At 34.9% G+C, this 16,069-nt stretch overlaps 1 protein-coding gene and 1 pseudogene across 1 annotated transcript in view; both read right to left on the minus strand.

Annotated features, from left to right (window-relative positions):
* The window catches only part of LOC107675298 (stomatin (EPB72)-like 1), a 7,351-nt gene extending 2,375 nt beyond the window's left edge, over positions 1 to 4,976 (minus strand). The window contains exons 1-6 of the mRNA XM_016469598.1: positions 4,680 to 4,976; positions 4,139 to 4,245; positions 3,915 to 4,064; positions 3,608 to 3,811; positions 3,232 to 3,442; positions 2,281 to 2,469 (exon numbers count right to left, since the gene is read on the minus strand). Coding sequence (XP_016325084.1) covers positions 2,281 to 2,469; positions 3,232 to 3,442; positions 3,608 to 3,811; positions 3,915 to 4,064; positions 4,139 to 4,245; positions 4,680 to 4,857 — 1,039 coding nt within the window. The 5' untranslated portion in view covers positions 4,858 to 4,976. The remainder of the gene's footprint in view (positions 1 to 2,280; positions 2,470 to 3,231; positions 3,443 to 3,607; positions 3,812 to 3,914; positions 4,065 to 4,138; positions 4,246 to 4,679) is intronic.
* A 405-nt stretch (positions 4,977 to 5,381) lies between these two features.
* On the minus strand, positions 5,382 to 15,325 carry LOC107675235 (photoreceptor-specific nuclear receptor-like; annotated as a pseudogene).
* Positions 15,326 to 16,069: the final 744 nt, after the last annotated feature.

Here is a 16,069-nt window from a genome sequence, read left to right on the forward strand (position 1 = left end):
AGGACATCAAGATAAACTAAATGAAAATGAGAAATGTTGCCCCGAAAAAAGTTTTGTATATTGCATTTTATTTCAGTTACGGTTTATTTTATTTCAAGTAATGCAAAATTTTATGATAAAGAGTAGGGATGCACCGATGTATCGGCCACCGATATTTATCGGCCGATTTTTGATTATTTTAAAGCCACCAGCATATAGGAAATAGCATGAAAAGGGCCGATACCGATGGTTTATTAATTAACTGCATGGAGACAATGAGTTGCATGTCTGTTGCATAATCCAACGTTTTTCTCTGGGCAAAATAATTAAAGACAAAAGACAAAATAAAATCTGTACAAAATATAGTTTGTCAGACGGCATAGTACGGTCTATGCAAATGTGGCGCTGACGCATCCAACGAGTGAAATGCCCCTCTCAGCTGTAAATTCATCATAAGTCACTGTCACATTCATAAGTCACAATGGCAATGCGTTAGAGTTTATCCGAGGATATGTCACGAACCGCCAAGCATTAGGCCTACATTTAAGTGAAAATGAATGGCAGGTAATATGTTTGTCAGACTACATAATACGGCCTATGCAGACGTGGCGCTGACGCATCCAACGAGTGAAATGCCCGCTCTCAGCTGTAAATTCATCATAAGTCACTGTCACATTCATAAGTCACAATAGAGTTTATCCGAGGATATGTCACGAACCGCCAAGCATTAGGCCTACATTTAAGTGAAAATGAATGGCAGGTAATATGCAGCTTTTTGTGTGTTTGAAACCAGCAAAAATGGCAGGATAGTGTAGAACACGGATTCACACAAGGTCACATCACGCACCTGCAGCGCTTCTGTGAACGGAGAAAACAGAATAGAACTATATAGGCTACATAAAAAGGAATATATAGGCCTATACACTAAATATATTTCACTTAAATCATTAACAGATTAACCAAACGAAAGAAAAAATTGTGCTGAGTTTCGGATAATTGTAATGCGCTCCGAAGTTCACGGAATGGAAACCAAGACGGCAGAAAGCCGTTTTCTTTATTTTGCAAAAGCTTTACAGTTTTGAATGATGTTTGGCTTCTATCTGTAGGCTATAACCAAACAGCGTTGGTATGACCATAAATTACGGAGTAACAGTTGGGAAAACAATGCAGTGATTGCGTCGGCACCTCACATGCACATACAACATATTTTTACTAACTTGACATCGCAGCCTGTTCATTATCAAAATAAAAGACAGTTAAAGAAACATCAAAAGTTACACTGCTCAATTTAAAGAGTCCATAGTACAGTCTATGTCGTTCAGTGTGACCAGCGCCTCACTGCTGATTATAGCCTATATGCGAAGGATGATGTTTTACGTTGATAATGTGAGGGAAGAACAAAGCCTATAGTTTACATAATAAATAATATTTTAGCATCCAGATGCGTTGCAAATATGGAAACATTTGGATTCGTGCAGAGTGAGAGAGGCAGGCTTCGGTTTCACTTTTAAATTAATTTGTTTTGGCTTGACGTTTATATTTAGCCTAAATACAACTTTATAGAGGATTTGTTGTGGAGAGAAGAGAACTAAAATAGCCTAACTGTGTTATGTTTGTAAACAGTTTGCCTTATTTACCAGTATTTTAGCCTACATTATTTCTGAATATAATAATAAAATGCGACGTACAAACTAATAATTTAGGCTGTTTTTTCCTCTCAAAACGCTTATACGAGTAGTGTTTTTATCCATGCTGCAAACATTTTTAAATATCTTAAAAAAAAAACTTTAATGTCTTTAAAGTGTTGACAGATTTTTCTTTTGTTTAATATATTTGGCCAAAATCTAGAAAAGATGATGCTGTATTGGCTATGACTAAGCGCAAGTACCAGATCAAGGCTCTCTCCATGTTTTTTTTTTTCTTTCTGAGTAGAGAAAACGCTGTACTTTATTATTATTATTATCATTATTATTATTATTATAGGCAAAGAAAAATAATAATAATATTTTTTTTTAAATAACGTTATTAACTGGTATGTTTTCTACTCAAACCGGTTTATGAACGGTAATAATACAGAGGAACGCAGGAACAGAAACGTTCAAATACCGATTCTGCTCTGAGTGAACCGATCAAATTTCTTTACATTTTTTTTTAAGCCCTGCTTTATGCAATTTACCTATATTGGTATCGGAATCGGCCAATAGTTGTTTGTTAAAATCGGTATCGTCCAAAAAAAAAAAATCCTATCGGTGCATCCCTAGTAAAGAGTGTTTAGAGTGCTTTTAATTCTCTCAGTCTTACCTTGTGTCAGGTCCACATAGTAGCAGTTGTTCTGTCCAGAGTCAGTAGTGATCTGAAAGCGGTAACAGGCTCGCACCTGATGAACCAGCTGCTCTGACAGCACAGACCGGACCGCATCCATCAGTCCATCCACACGACTGACACTCACAGCTGCAGCTGAACGCAGCTCATCTGTGAAACTCACTGAATCTGGAGAAACCACGAAATGAGATTCTGTTTATCATGCTGGTTTGGGAAAAAAAAAGGGAATCATGCATTTACATCTAATTATTTGGCAGACACTTTTATCCAAAAGTGACTTACAATTGAGGAACACTGCAAGCAATTTATTACAGATTAGGGGTGTAACGGTACACGTATTTGTACCGAAAATTTTCGGTACGTAAATTCGGTATGTCACGTAGCATTTCATTTACCTCAGACAAGTCATCAGCGTCTACATAACCTTATAGTAAAAGGGCTCCCTATAGTTTAGAGCAAAAGCTGAGGTAGATTTTTATCCCTAAGAAAATTTTAAGTATAATTGAATTTATTTAAAGTAAGAGCATTTTGTTCAGTAAACCATTGTTAAATTTAAAAAAAAAGCAATTTATGTTTAGTTTTTTCCTCCTGCTGTACCGAAACCATACCGAACTGTGACGTCAAAACTGAGGTAAGACAAGTCATCAGCGTCTACATAACCTTATAGTAAAAGGGCTCCCTATAGTTTAGAGCAAAAGCTGAGGTAGATTTTTATCCCTAAGAAAATTTTAAGTATAATTGAATTTATTTAAAGTAAGAGCATTTTGTTCAGTAAACCATTGTTAAATTAAAAAAAAAAAGCAATTTATGTTTATTTTTTTCCTCCTGCTGTACCGAAACCATACCGAACCGAAATCCGAGGTACGCACCAAACCGTCATGTTTGTGTACCGTTACACCCCTATTACAGATCCAAGTAGCCTAACATCACCTTGACTGGATTGGGACGCAGCCGTCTGGCTCAGGAAGTGCATTGCGAGCTGCTGTATGGGTCCGGTGAGTCCTTCCAGCCCAGGGACAGACGGGGGCATAATGATGGGCCCCGCGTGTCCCCCGTCCGGTTCCCGGAGCACCCCCTCCAGAATCAGCTCCACACGGTCCACCTCCAGCCCCCACGGCTTCGTCATCTCATTCATGTCCATCTGCAGCACACAGGCACTTCAAAGCTTAAAGGGACAGTGCACCCAGAAATAAAGGTTTGCTGTTAATTTACTCACCCTCAGGCCATCAAGATGAACTACCCCTTTAACTTTAAAAATCCTGGAATATAGTGGTTAAAAGTGTAATATTTCGTATTTGTCTCTCACCCCGAGATGTTCACCGAGTTTGATCCTCTCGGTCTGTATCTCTCTCAGGGTTTTTTTGCTCAGGGTCTGCATCATGGCGTTCTGTGCGGTGAGGCGGGTGGAGGCGTTCAGATCCTGCAGCGCCACCACGGACATCACCGGACTCCAGATCCGGAACTGGATATCCGCTCCAACCGACACCAGAGCACTGTCTTTGGTGGTGATCTTTTGGCAGGGAATATTGTGGGAATCTCAAAATACTTGGTTTGTAGAAAGATGAGTTTTTAAATGTAACTGAACTAAAAAAAAACACTTTTTTTCATTGTACCTTGCATGGTGGGACGCTGAAGGCTCTGGTCCGCAGGTCAACTCTCTGCCACTGATCAATGAAAGGCAGAACCAGAACCACTCCTGGACCTTTAGGAGGACGGATCCGGCCCAGACGAAAAACAACAATCCTCTCATAGTTCGGTACAACCTGAAAATGATACTGTATATTTAAGAAGTGCTTAAAAAGGCTAAAACTCTCCTAAAAATTCGCTTCGAACTGACCTTTAGGACAAACCATCCAGATATGGGAAAAGTTATGAAGGTAACTAGGAAAACCAGGAATGTTACGATCAAGTTGCAAATCCAGGACAACAATCCCTGAGATTTATCTGTTAAAAAAAGAGTATAATTATTAAATATAAATAAATTAAAAATATCGTATAATATATAAAGTATTATAATATATATAAAGAAATATACCGTGATATCAATTTTGGCCATATCGTCCAGCCCTAATTATTATATTGATAAATACACACATATATATTTAAATTTTATATATAACTATTGTATATATATAAATAACAAAAGAATACAAATATTAAAAACATTATGTCATAGCATAACGTTACAATATAGCATTATAATAGTATTACATTGGTTAAGTATGAGTCGCGCGCGCACGCACACACGCACGCACACACACACACACACACACACACACACACACACACACACACACACACACACTGTGTTCTAAACTATAGTCATATTTACTTATTTAATATGTGCACCGTAATGTGTGTGACCGTGGAGTGAATACCTGTGAAGTCGTTTTGAGAGACTTTAGGCACATAATCAAACGAAAGTCCTCTCTGATCACAATTACTGTGAGCGAATGCAGCATGAGATGAAAACAGTCCAGGAGTGTCACTGTACACTGAATCTCTCTGCGACAGACACTGATACTCATAACCTGAAGACTTCCCGAACATTGTCATGCCGTGTCAGAAGAGATCGCTCCCTCCGTGATGCCTATGACCTTATATTATTGTTATTTTGAGCTCAATCCATGGAGACAGCCAAAAACAAGAAGCACTTCCGCGTTTTGCGACGTCTAACGTAACGTCACGTGCTGAGGGCCAATGCAACGGCGCCCTCTAGAGTACCGGAAGTGACATGCATCATTCAAAAGGATTGCTTCTGCAAATAAAATTTAATTCAGAAAGATTAATAATATATTTTATTTATACGTCCTACAAATATGAGGCATATCTTTCAGCTTTTACAAAAGTGCCCCCTTCAAAAGGGGTATTTGTTAACAATTTATTTTAAACTGATCATTAAACATACTCTAAATAATCTTGCATTATAATGGCCTTGACAGGCAATCTGCATTCTCAACATGATATACATAAACAGGCTGTGCCAAATATCTGAGATTCCAAATAATGGAGATGCATAGCAATATTATAGGTATAAAAACTACAGTAACACAAATAAAAAGAGAGATAAAATTACATAATGAGACAAAATAAGCAACCTATGCAAACAAATAATGTGGCTTACATACATTTGCGCTTTTTTAGCATTCAGGCAGATTCACTGGCATCGTAACTAGCATGGCAGTAAAGCAAAGCACCTAAATTCTTGAGGATTTCATTCCTCTAAAAACAGTCTTTCAGGAAGGGCTCCTCAGTTTTTGAACATGTCACACAGTAGTTTCTCCATGGGCGTGTTCCCGATGGTTCTCTGGAAGAAGAGTTGCTCGATTCTTTCCGAACTCACAAAGTGAAGGGATGGAAGGAGAACCAATAGTCTGCCGAACCTAAGGAAAGTGATTCATAAGAATAATTTGCATTAGTGTCCACTCTCAAAAATACAGTTTAACTTCTTTATGCAAATGCATGTTTGTATATTTGCTCACCTGGCGACTTGACTTGGGTAAAGAGTGTGGATATGTTGAGCTAGCAGCACTTGGGACTGATCCTGTAGGTTCTCCACCTGTTCTGGGTCTTTAAGTCCTCGTGTTTCTGTTACAGAATGCAAAGATTACTCACCCAGAACAACATTTATACCCCACTAGCTCAGTTCTTGTAATGTAGGCTATCATTTATGCCCCCTTGTGGCAAGAAGAGGGAAAAACCTACCTGGTTTAAACAAAACAATGGCTTTCAAGCATGCAAACTCAGTCGGATCCACTTGCAGGGGCTTGAAGCGGCTAAACACTTCTTGCAGGACCCTCACATCGCGGCCGAGGGGCTTCCCTTGCCCTGTCCTGAGGGTGAGAGGTCCGGCAGGGACAGCAGGGGGCAGTTGTCCAGAGGTAGCGACCACTGAATTGCACACAGAAGCAACAGCTCACTCCATGCTTCCTCAAGTAGAATCACCTAAAATCACAAAGAGTGCTGGGTTAAAATTTATGGATCAGTAAATTGAAGTTAGGCAGATTAATCAACAATATTTGCTATTTTGAATGGCACTTGCAGATTATTCTACCTACCGATTATACCGTATAACTAAAAAAAACTACGTAACTATGTTTCTTTGGCTTGAAATCCCTCTGTTTCTGGATTAACAAATCAGAAAATACTCATCTGGTGGTAGTAGAGTGAGGAATAATAGACTCTCACCTGGTCTCTGAAAGGTAGATGGGAAAACACCGGCAAGTTCTTCGCCCATTTAACAGACATGAAGAGCAGGCGGGCTGAGGTTTCATATACACTCTCTGGTCCGCGTGAGGGGTAGAGAGCACTGCCGTACTCTGGAGAACTCCTCTCGGGTTCATTGCTGGTCACATCGATGTTCTCATCCACTGTAAACACAGTTGAAAAGGCCAGCTTAGACCAGCATAAACTTCCCTGCTGCTCTAGACTAGTACAGTGATGTTGGTCTTGCTGGCAGACTAACTCTGTCTAGCCATGGACTCTGTCCGAAACCTAAGGCACTGTTGCCTCGCTATCTAGTCAGTCAATGGCTTATCAGGTAGCATTCTGTGGATTCAGATACCTCATACACTGTCAGAATATACAGTGGGTACAGAAAGTATTCAGACCCCCTTCAATTTTTCACTCTTTGTTATATTGCAGCCATTTGCTAAAATCATTTAAGTTAATTTTTTTTCCTCATTAATGTACACACAGCACCCCGTGAAAAATTGAAGGGGGTCTGAATACTTTCCGTACCCACTGTAACTGTACCTTTAGGAGTACAACTTTTATGAGGAAAGTACCCTTAAAAGGACATATTTGTACCTTATATACTTTTAGGGGTATTTAAGGTGCAAAGATGTCCCTTAAAGGGTACTTGCCTAGAGATAGTTGTACTCCTAAAGGTACAGTAATATTCTGTGCATGAGGTACACAGTACTTTAGAGTAGTGATATGTACTCTTAAGGTACTAATATGCACCTTTAGGGTCAAATAAGGTACAAAGTTGTTTTTTGTACAAAGGTACCCATTTTAAGGGTACACTCTCAGCTACAAAAGCTGTCACACTACTGTACATTTTCAAAAGGTACTACATTGCACCTTTTAAGTACTAAAATGCACCATTTAGGTACTAATATGCAGTGTTTGGGGTAGTGCATTACAAGTAACGTGAGTTATGTAATCTGATTACTCATGTCAAGTAACTAGTAAAGTAATGCATTACTTTTAAATTTACAAGAAAATATCTAAGTTACTTTTTCTAATAAGAAACGCAAGTTACTATGTTTTCCAATTTATTCACTGACACCTCTCTTGTCCTTTGTTGAGAGAAATCGGGAGTAAGTGCGGAGGCACTTCCTTAAGCCTGAGGCTCATTAATTTCACTTTTGGCATGAAAGGGCCTTTACAATTGCCAAAAATATAAGTTTTGTTTTTTTGTTTTTTTATTTTATTAAAAATAAATAAGCAAGCCCAGCTCAGGTGACCAAAAGTAACACAAAAGTAACGTAAGTCAAAAGTAACACAAAAGATTACGGCCCCTCGAGTAGGCTGGGGTCTTCTTGAGGAGCAGACGGAGCCGTTTGAACTCTGAACTGGAGACTGTAATTCCGTTCTGTTGCATGAAGATCTTGAAACGCAGACCTGTGTGAATAAGAATGCCTGTGTTTTTGTGATTTGCATATTGTCATATTTGGCATATAAGTTAGGTGTGTGCTTGAGTGTGTTTGGCAGGTGTGGGTTGATTTTGATTATAAGAGCAACTGTCTTGGGTGAGTTTCAGCTGAATGAATTGACAGTGTTGCCAAAATCCCACGTTTACTAAACAGTGCTGTTTTGCGTGCAAATGAAGAATGTTTGACTATGGAATGGTTTGTAATAACATTTTTACTTGGTCCTCTCATGGTTCAGAGGTTTTCATTTCTTAAAGAAGAGATTTTACGTTACTGAAGGTAATATTAACAGTACAGTGTTTTGTGAATGTAATGTATTTTGTGAATGTAGTCACAACGTAAATGCTTTTGTTAGAGTGACTTGTTTTCACAATACAGCATTGAGAGCGTAGAAAAAATTAAAGTATGTTATTAAATATACAAACATTTAATCTGGGGGTTTCCCTGCTATTTAATTACATAAAACAGAAAACTGATACCAAACATTTTCAAGTGATCCGATTTTTTTCTCTCCACTGGTTCCTTCACCTTACAAAAGTATAAATAATAAATACATTCTTATTCTTCATAAATAGTGGATGTGAGCGAAATCTTTTCATTTGAAAAATAAAATAATAAAATAAAACAAACAAACAACAAACAACAATAAATACAAAAAAAATAAAACTAAAATCAACAATAAAATAAACAAACAATACAATTAACAAACAATAAATAAATAAACTCTGCTACTCCACATAGGACAAGTAATTTGGAAAGCAAAATAAACAAACTAAAACTAAACAAAATTTCGCGACCCTACAAAAGACTAAACTAAAACAAAAAACAAAAGAAAACAAAACACAAAAAACGAAAAAAACGAAGCCAAAAAAATCCATGACCCTACATAGGACAAGCACTTTGGAAAATGGATTAAAAATGCAAAACAAACAAACAAAAAATTAATGAATGAAATTGGCCACCCTATAGGACAAGTGATTTCGAAAACAAACAAACAAAAAATTCACAACCCTACAAAAGACAACTGATTGGAAAAAAAACGAAACTAAAACAAACAATAAATAAAATAATTTATTAATTACAAAATATGAGACCCAAGCAATATGGAAAACAAAACAAAACAAAAAATTCATGACCCTACATAGGACAAGCATTTTGGAAAATGGATGTAAAACAAAATAAAATAAATACTGCAGGCCTAGGACAAGTGATTTGGTAAACAAAACAGCAAACAAAACAGATTATATATAATCCGTTAGTTTTACAAATGTTTCTAATTACAAAACAGATGAAAAACAACAATGGGAGGTACGCTTTTCTTTTTGTCTTTGACCTGCTGATCTCGAATGGCAGTGTTAACCTGACCTAAGCATCCACTTCATTGTGTCTTGTTGGTTTGCTTTTATTTGTCTTCAGACAGCGTGTTGCATGAGAGAGCGAGAGCTGAAACCAGGAGTGTCACAACATGTGACTGTGAGCTTCTCGAAGAAAAGCTCGGCGTATGACACATTCCTGCGGATGTCATGCGTGAGTGGCACACCTGAGCTGCGATTATGTAACTAGCAGGTGGCAATAACGCATAATGTTCCTAATGGCTTTTTAGGACAAGACTTGCTTAGATGAGCAGAGCAGAGATTACCATAAAACAGAGATTAGATTGGCCTAAAAATAGCAGGAATATTATACACTATGACTGAAAAGGTTTATCAGTAACCCTCTATACAACCCATATGGGGATTGGAAATAAATAAATAAATATTTCTTTCTTTCTTTCTTTCTTTATTTATTTTCTTGCCTTATAAAGTACATTTTAATTTTTGTTATTTTATTTTTTCTAGTTAGCCATAACCCAAAATATAAAACTATACATATAAAATAAAAAATAAAAACATATATAATAACATATAAAATAAAAAATTATAATATCCTAAAATTACTAATAATACAATAGTTTAAAATTGTAAAATAATTAATTTATTTTTATTTACTCTTTAATTATTATAAAAAACATTCACATAAACAGCATATATTTTGGCAAGATGATGATGATGATGATGTTTGTTTGTTATTTTATTTTATTTATTATTTTTTTTTTTTTAATGCTTCTGTATCGGAAACTATTGTAGTTAGCCATAACAACAACAACAACAACAAAAACCATTTTAATAATATAAACAATTAGAACTAATATACGAATAATTACTATTAATAAAATAATATAAAATGATAAAATAACTCAGATAAAATTACAGCTACCTGTAAATCTATAACTTTAAATTAGATATCAGATATTCAGATTATTGCTATTCAGATGAAATCATACTTGTTTAGCTGTGAACACAAGCCATACACTGATGGCACTGGCGTTTCATGTTGCTGGGTTTAGTGTAGTGGAGTGGTCATGGGGCACATTTAAGGCGTTTAGAGTCTGATCTGTGCAGTGCTGACTGTGTAACTCAGCAGCTGTTACATAACCGTATGCTGAACGTCGCTCGTCTGCGACCAGACCACGAACGCCACAGATTAGCTGCAGCACAACACATTACAAATACTTCTATAGCCACTGTGACAAACCAATCAGCTGACTTAAAGTGCACTCTAAAAAATGCTGGGTTAAATACAACCCAGTGCTGGGTAAAATAGGGACAAACCCAGCAATTGGGTTGTTTTGACCCAGCAGTTGGTTTACTACCCAGAAGGTTGGGTTAAACATTTAACCCAACCGCTGGGTCAAAACAGCCCAATTGCTGGATTTGTCCCTATTTTACCCAGCACTGGGTTGTATTTAACCCAGCATTTTTTAGAGTGTGATAGCCAAACAACTGGGGAAATAGGGAAATTAACATATTTTAAAATGTCTTTTGTTTTTAGTGCTTTGAAGTACACTCTAAAAATGCTGGGTTGTTTCAACCCAACTTTGGGTCAAATATGGACTAACCCAACTTTGGGGTTCAAAATTTTATGTAAACATTTAACCCAACAGCTGGGTTAGTCCATATTTGACCCAACAATGGGGAAATCTATTTATGTAGAAACATTTTTGGTATTAACTTACCTACACTGTAAAAATAAATGTCAATTTTAATAGAGAAAAAAATGAAGTTATCCTAAGTTAAGATATCCTACAAGGTACAGTAAAAATTCATGTGAGTTTGATGAAAAAATAAAGATAAAAACATTAAGGAGAAAGATATATTTATATATTATGTTTATATGATGCATTTTAAAAAATAGTTATTTGTTTGCTTGTTTGTTTTTATCAGTTATGTACGATTTGGTGTTTTATATTATATTAATATGGTACATTTTACAAGGCATTATGCATACCTTTATGGAAAAATATTGTAGAAAATAATGGGAAAATTGTTGTTTCTTTTACAATGTACAATGGAGTGTTTTGTATTATATTTATATGATGCATTTCACAATACATTATGCACACCTATATGGAAAAATATTGTAGAAAAATATTTTCTTTTTGTTATCAGTTAAATCAGAGTATTTTATGTTTAGTTTTTGTATCATGCACTCTAAAAAAAGATGGTTCTTTAAAGGTTCTTTTCATGCAGTAATGGTTTTATTTAGAACCATAGCATTCTAAAGAACCCTTTTATGCTGAAATGGTTCTTTGTGTTAGAGTTTAGGGTTCTTTGTTCCCGCCCTGTAAATCTGTAACTGACAAAGCACCTCATTACTGATTTCTGGAGTTCAGTGATCCAACTGCAGACTGTCAACACACTCTCAACAGGTAAATGATTTCATTCTTAAAATTTAAATACGAAATTAACTTTAAAATTGTAACTGCTTTCCAAACAAACATGTTCTTATCTCTTTTTTTAGTTTTTGTCACATATAAGTGTGCGCAGTTCTGCTAAGCTGTGGAAACTTCTCTCCTATTCTCCACAAAGTAAGTAAAAGAGACAATGAATTTATAATTCATATTGTTAGATTTTTTAATTATTACTTGGGTTTATAAACATACCCAGTCACAAAAAAAAAAAGAAAACTATCCCACATGATTGTGAAGGGCTCATTTTTGCTTTTGGCCTTCATAAACATAATTGTTTTTACATAAACACACTGTGACTCTAAACTCAATTGTGTATTTCAGATGTATCACATCCTACAACCTCATCATCTGCAGAGAAAAATCACTAAATCACACCAAAATGATGGACGTTAAGGCATCATATTGATTGGATTGTGATTGTTTCACTGAAACTTGGTCTTCATCACATCTATTTTTGTTCTTATTTTGTGTTTTATCTATTTATGAATTCATTCATGTTCAAATTTGTCAATTGTCATTCATTAATGTATTCAGCTAATAACTGTTGTTAAGAGCACTGATCATTTTGCATGTTAATAAAAACATACTTAATTCACACAACATGATGCTGTTGTGGTTATTGTTGTTGTTGTTGTTTTAATGCAAAACCCTAACCGAGGCTACACTCTAAGATGCCTCATTACTGATTTTCTGGAGCTCAGTCATCCAACTACACAGACTGTCAACACACTCTCAACAGGTAAATAATTTATTTCTTAAAATGTCTATAAATTATGACTTTCAAATGCTAATTGGTTTCCTATGTCTTTTCTATTTTTTGGTTTAAGAGAACATGTAAGTGTGACCAGCTCTGTTCTGGTAAGGATACTCTCCTCTTCTTCATTAAGTAAGTAACAAAGATATTGAATTTATGGTCCATTTTGTTAGATATTTTTTACTAGGGTTTATGCATAAACATATTTTACCGTTAAATTCACGGTCATTTTTTACAGTGTACTTTTGGCCTTCATAAACAATTGTTTTCACATAAACAAATAAAAGGAGACAAACTGTAACTCTAAACTCAATTGTGCATTTCAGATGCTGTCACATCCTACAACTTCACCATCTGCAGAGAGAAACTGCCATTCAATCACACCAAAATACAAAAAATGATTCACTTAAAGGCATCATAGAGGATTGTGAAGATATTTCACTGGCGCTTGGTCTTCAATACACTATTTTATGTTCTATTTTCTTTTACTTCTTTAAGCATTTATTTATGTTCAGCGTCCATTGTCATTCATTAATGCATTCTGCTAATAACTGTTGTTGTTAGAACACTGTCATTTTTGCTACAATTTCACGTCATTAAAAAATAATAAAAGTACCTAATTGACACGTTGTTGTAGTTGTTGTTGATTTGATGTAAAACCCTAATAGACACTTCGAGATATTATAAGACCAGGCAGATAAAGGGGTAAAAAAAAACAATATGAATAAATAATATATACAAATAATATACAAATATATACAAACTATCATTAAACGGTTATTTATAACACCATTAAGGTCCTATATGGCATTTTTAAAGCACGGTTCTATATGGAACCCTATAAAAAAGGTTCTATTTAGCATTAAAAAGGGTTCTGCTATTGTTACAAGCCGAAGAACCCTTTTCTGGTACTGTTTGGAACCATTTTTCTTAAGAGTGTGTGATGTTTACAGGTTTAAAGTTTAAAGTACATATATATATATAATATCAGAGGCGTCATGCCCATTCAGATTTCTGAGCCAAGTGGATTTTGAATGCAGCTTCCAAAAGACAAAAAATACCCGAATAATACTTTTTATATTTGATACAATCACACCGGTGTGATTAGAACGTTCAGTGCGTTATATACAACCAGCTGCTAAATTCAAATCTGCGTTCGCTGGCTGGCACTGAGCCAGATACAGACACGGTTTTTTTTACAGAGCTGCGCATTATAACCAATCACACACGATTCTGTTGTGCTTATGAATGCAATGACCAATCAGAGGTGTTCAGATGAGTCATCGCTGAAACGCGGTGTTCTGTTCACTTGCTCGCTGACTGAATACCTCTTTCTCGCGAATTCTCTCATCAGGAACAACAAAGTGCAGATGTGCGTACGAATGTAAGTAAGATATTCATTTCACAGTGTAAACAGCTTCAGTGATTTAAATGGGAGTTTTTGAGAGTGCCTGAACTCTGGCTAGACTGAATGAAAATGTTCTTTGATAATGTAAATGTTCTTTACTCTCTGTAAAATTAAAGTGTTATAATTAGTAATTTACAATATTGTTATTAAATTCACATTAAACACAAAGTAAGTCGTATTAAAAATATTTTATGGCATGACACCCTTATCTGGTAAAATGTCGAGTTTTTATGTGTAGTTAATACTAGTCTACTTTGCCCATCACCATTTATTGATTAAATAACAATCTATAAAGGTGCAAAACGCATTTACTTACACATATTTGAGAATGGAGATATTTCCTGATATAGGTTGCACACGTTTGGAAATATTTCGGGAAAAAAAACAAAAAAAAAACAAGCCTAAATCAGTTATACACTGCTATCGTGATCCATATAATAAATATAATATAGAAATATAATATAGGCCTAATATAATATAATAATACTGTGTAAATATGTTGAAATATTAATGTAAAAATATTGTAAAATATTGTAGAAAACACTTAAAATACATGACAATTGACTATTGGTTGGTGAAGCACGAAATCAATAAAGACATACATTACCATGGTCCTTTGATATATATGATACTGATTGATTACCATATTCATGTACCATGGTGTTTACGTGACACTCATAGAAATTCATGATACTCAAAGAAATGTATGATACATACTGTAAATCCAAAAAAGTTATTATAAATATAACATCATAACTATACAAATAAAAAATACAATGTTTTATTTTAATACTGTTACATGACAATTTACTATTGGTTGGTGAAGCATGAAATCAATAAAGACATACAGAGAAAGACAATAAAATAAAATAATTAAAAATAAAATACTGTGAAAACCTTACAGAGCACATTTTAAACGCATTTGATGCTTTACCATGGTCCTTTGATATATATGATACTGATTGATTACCATATTCATGTACCATGGTGTTTACGTGACACTCATAGAAATTCATGATACTCAAAGAAATGTATGATACATACTGTAAATCCAAAAAAGTTATTATAAATATAACATCATAACTATACAAATAAAAAATACAGTGTTTTATTTTAATACTGTGCAAAATTGGAAAATAATTGTAAATGTGAAATAAATGTTGTAAAATATTGTAGAAAATATATGACAATTGACTGTTATTTGTTATTATTATTAACAATATAATAAATAAATGAATACACAATATATTTATTTAGGCTTTTGATTATTTATGGATTGGTGTTTTTTTATCATGCGGATGGGAATGTCCAGCAGAGTGAGAGGCACCTGTGCAGCAGAAGGAGTCCGCGTGTTTTCTGCAGCTGATCTGAACGTCCTTGAAGCTGTATTGACAGAAGTTCACATCTCCGTGCATCACATAAGGCGCTTTGCCTATAATCGCTCTGAATGTCAGCTCTTGTCAAAGAGTGCGGCTAACTTTTACAGCTTGTAACAACATGTGCCTGATGAAACAACACGGCGGTGGACTGCATCACAGACATGTTTACCTGTATCATTAATGTTTGATAAGGATTTCACTGCAGTAAAGTGTTTATTGCAGTACATTCACAGTGCTTGAGCCCGACATTCAAAACAGCATTTAATTTCTTTACTTCTCACACATTTCTGGTTAATATGAGAACCTCACAAAACAAGGTCACATTTCACCAAAACAAATACAAATCTCTACATTTAATAAAGAAATTAAAGCCACCTTCATTCATTCATTCATTCATGGCAATTAAGCTAATTTCCCAAAAAATTATTATTTATTTGTTTGTTTGTTTACTTACTTTCATACTTACTTTCATGGCAATTAAGCTAATTTTCCCCAAAATTAACTTTTATGTCTTTATTTATTTATTTTATGGCAATTAAGCTTGTTTCCTCCAAAATTCTCATTAATTCATTCATTCATTTATTGCAATTAAGCTAATTCCCACAAAATATTATTTATTTATTTATTTAGGCAATTAAGCTCATTTCCCCCAAAATTTTTATTTATTTGTTTGTTTGTTTACTTACTTACATACTTTCATGGCAATTAAACTAATTTCACACAAAATCTATCTATCTATCTATCTATCTGTCTGTCTGTCTGTCTGTCTGTCTGTCTGTC

The sequence above is a fragment of the Sinocyclocheilus anshuiensis genome, unplaced genomic scaffold, assembly GCF_001515605.1.
Source record: "Sinocyclocheilus anshuiensis isolate Anshui unplaced genomic scaffold, SAMN03320099.WGS_v1.1 scaffold532, whole genome shotgun sequence".
Classification (NCBI taxonomy): domain Eukaryota; kingdom Metazoa; phylum Chordata; class Actinopteri; order Cypriniformes; family Cyprinidae; genus Sinocyclocheilus; species Sinocyclocheilus anshuiensis.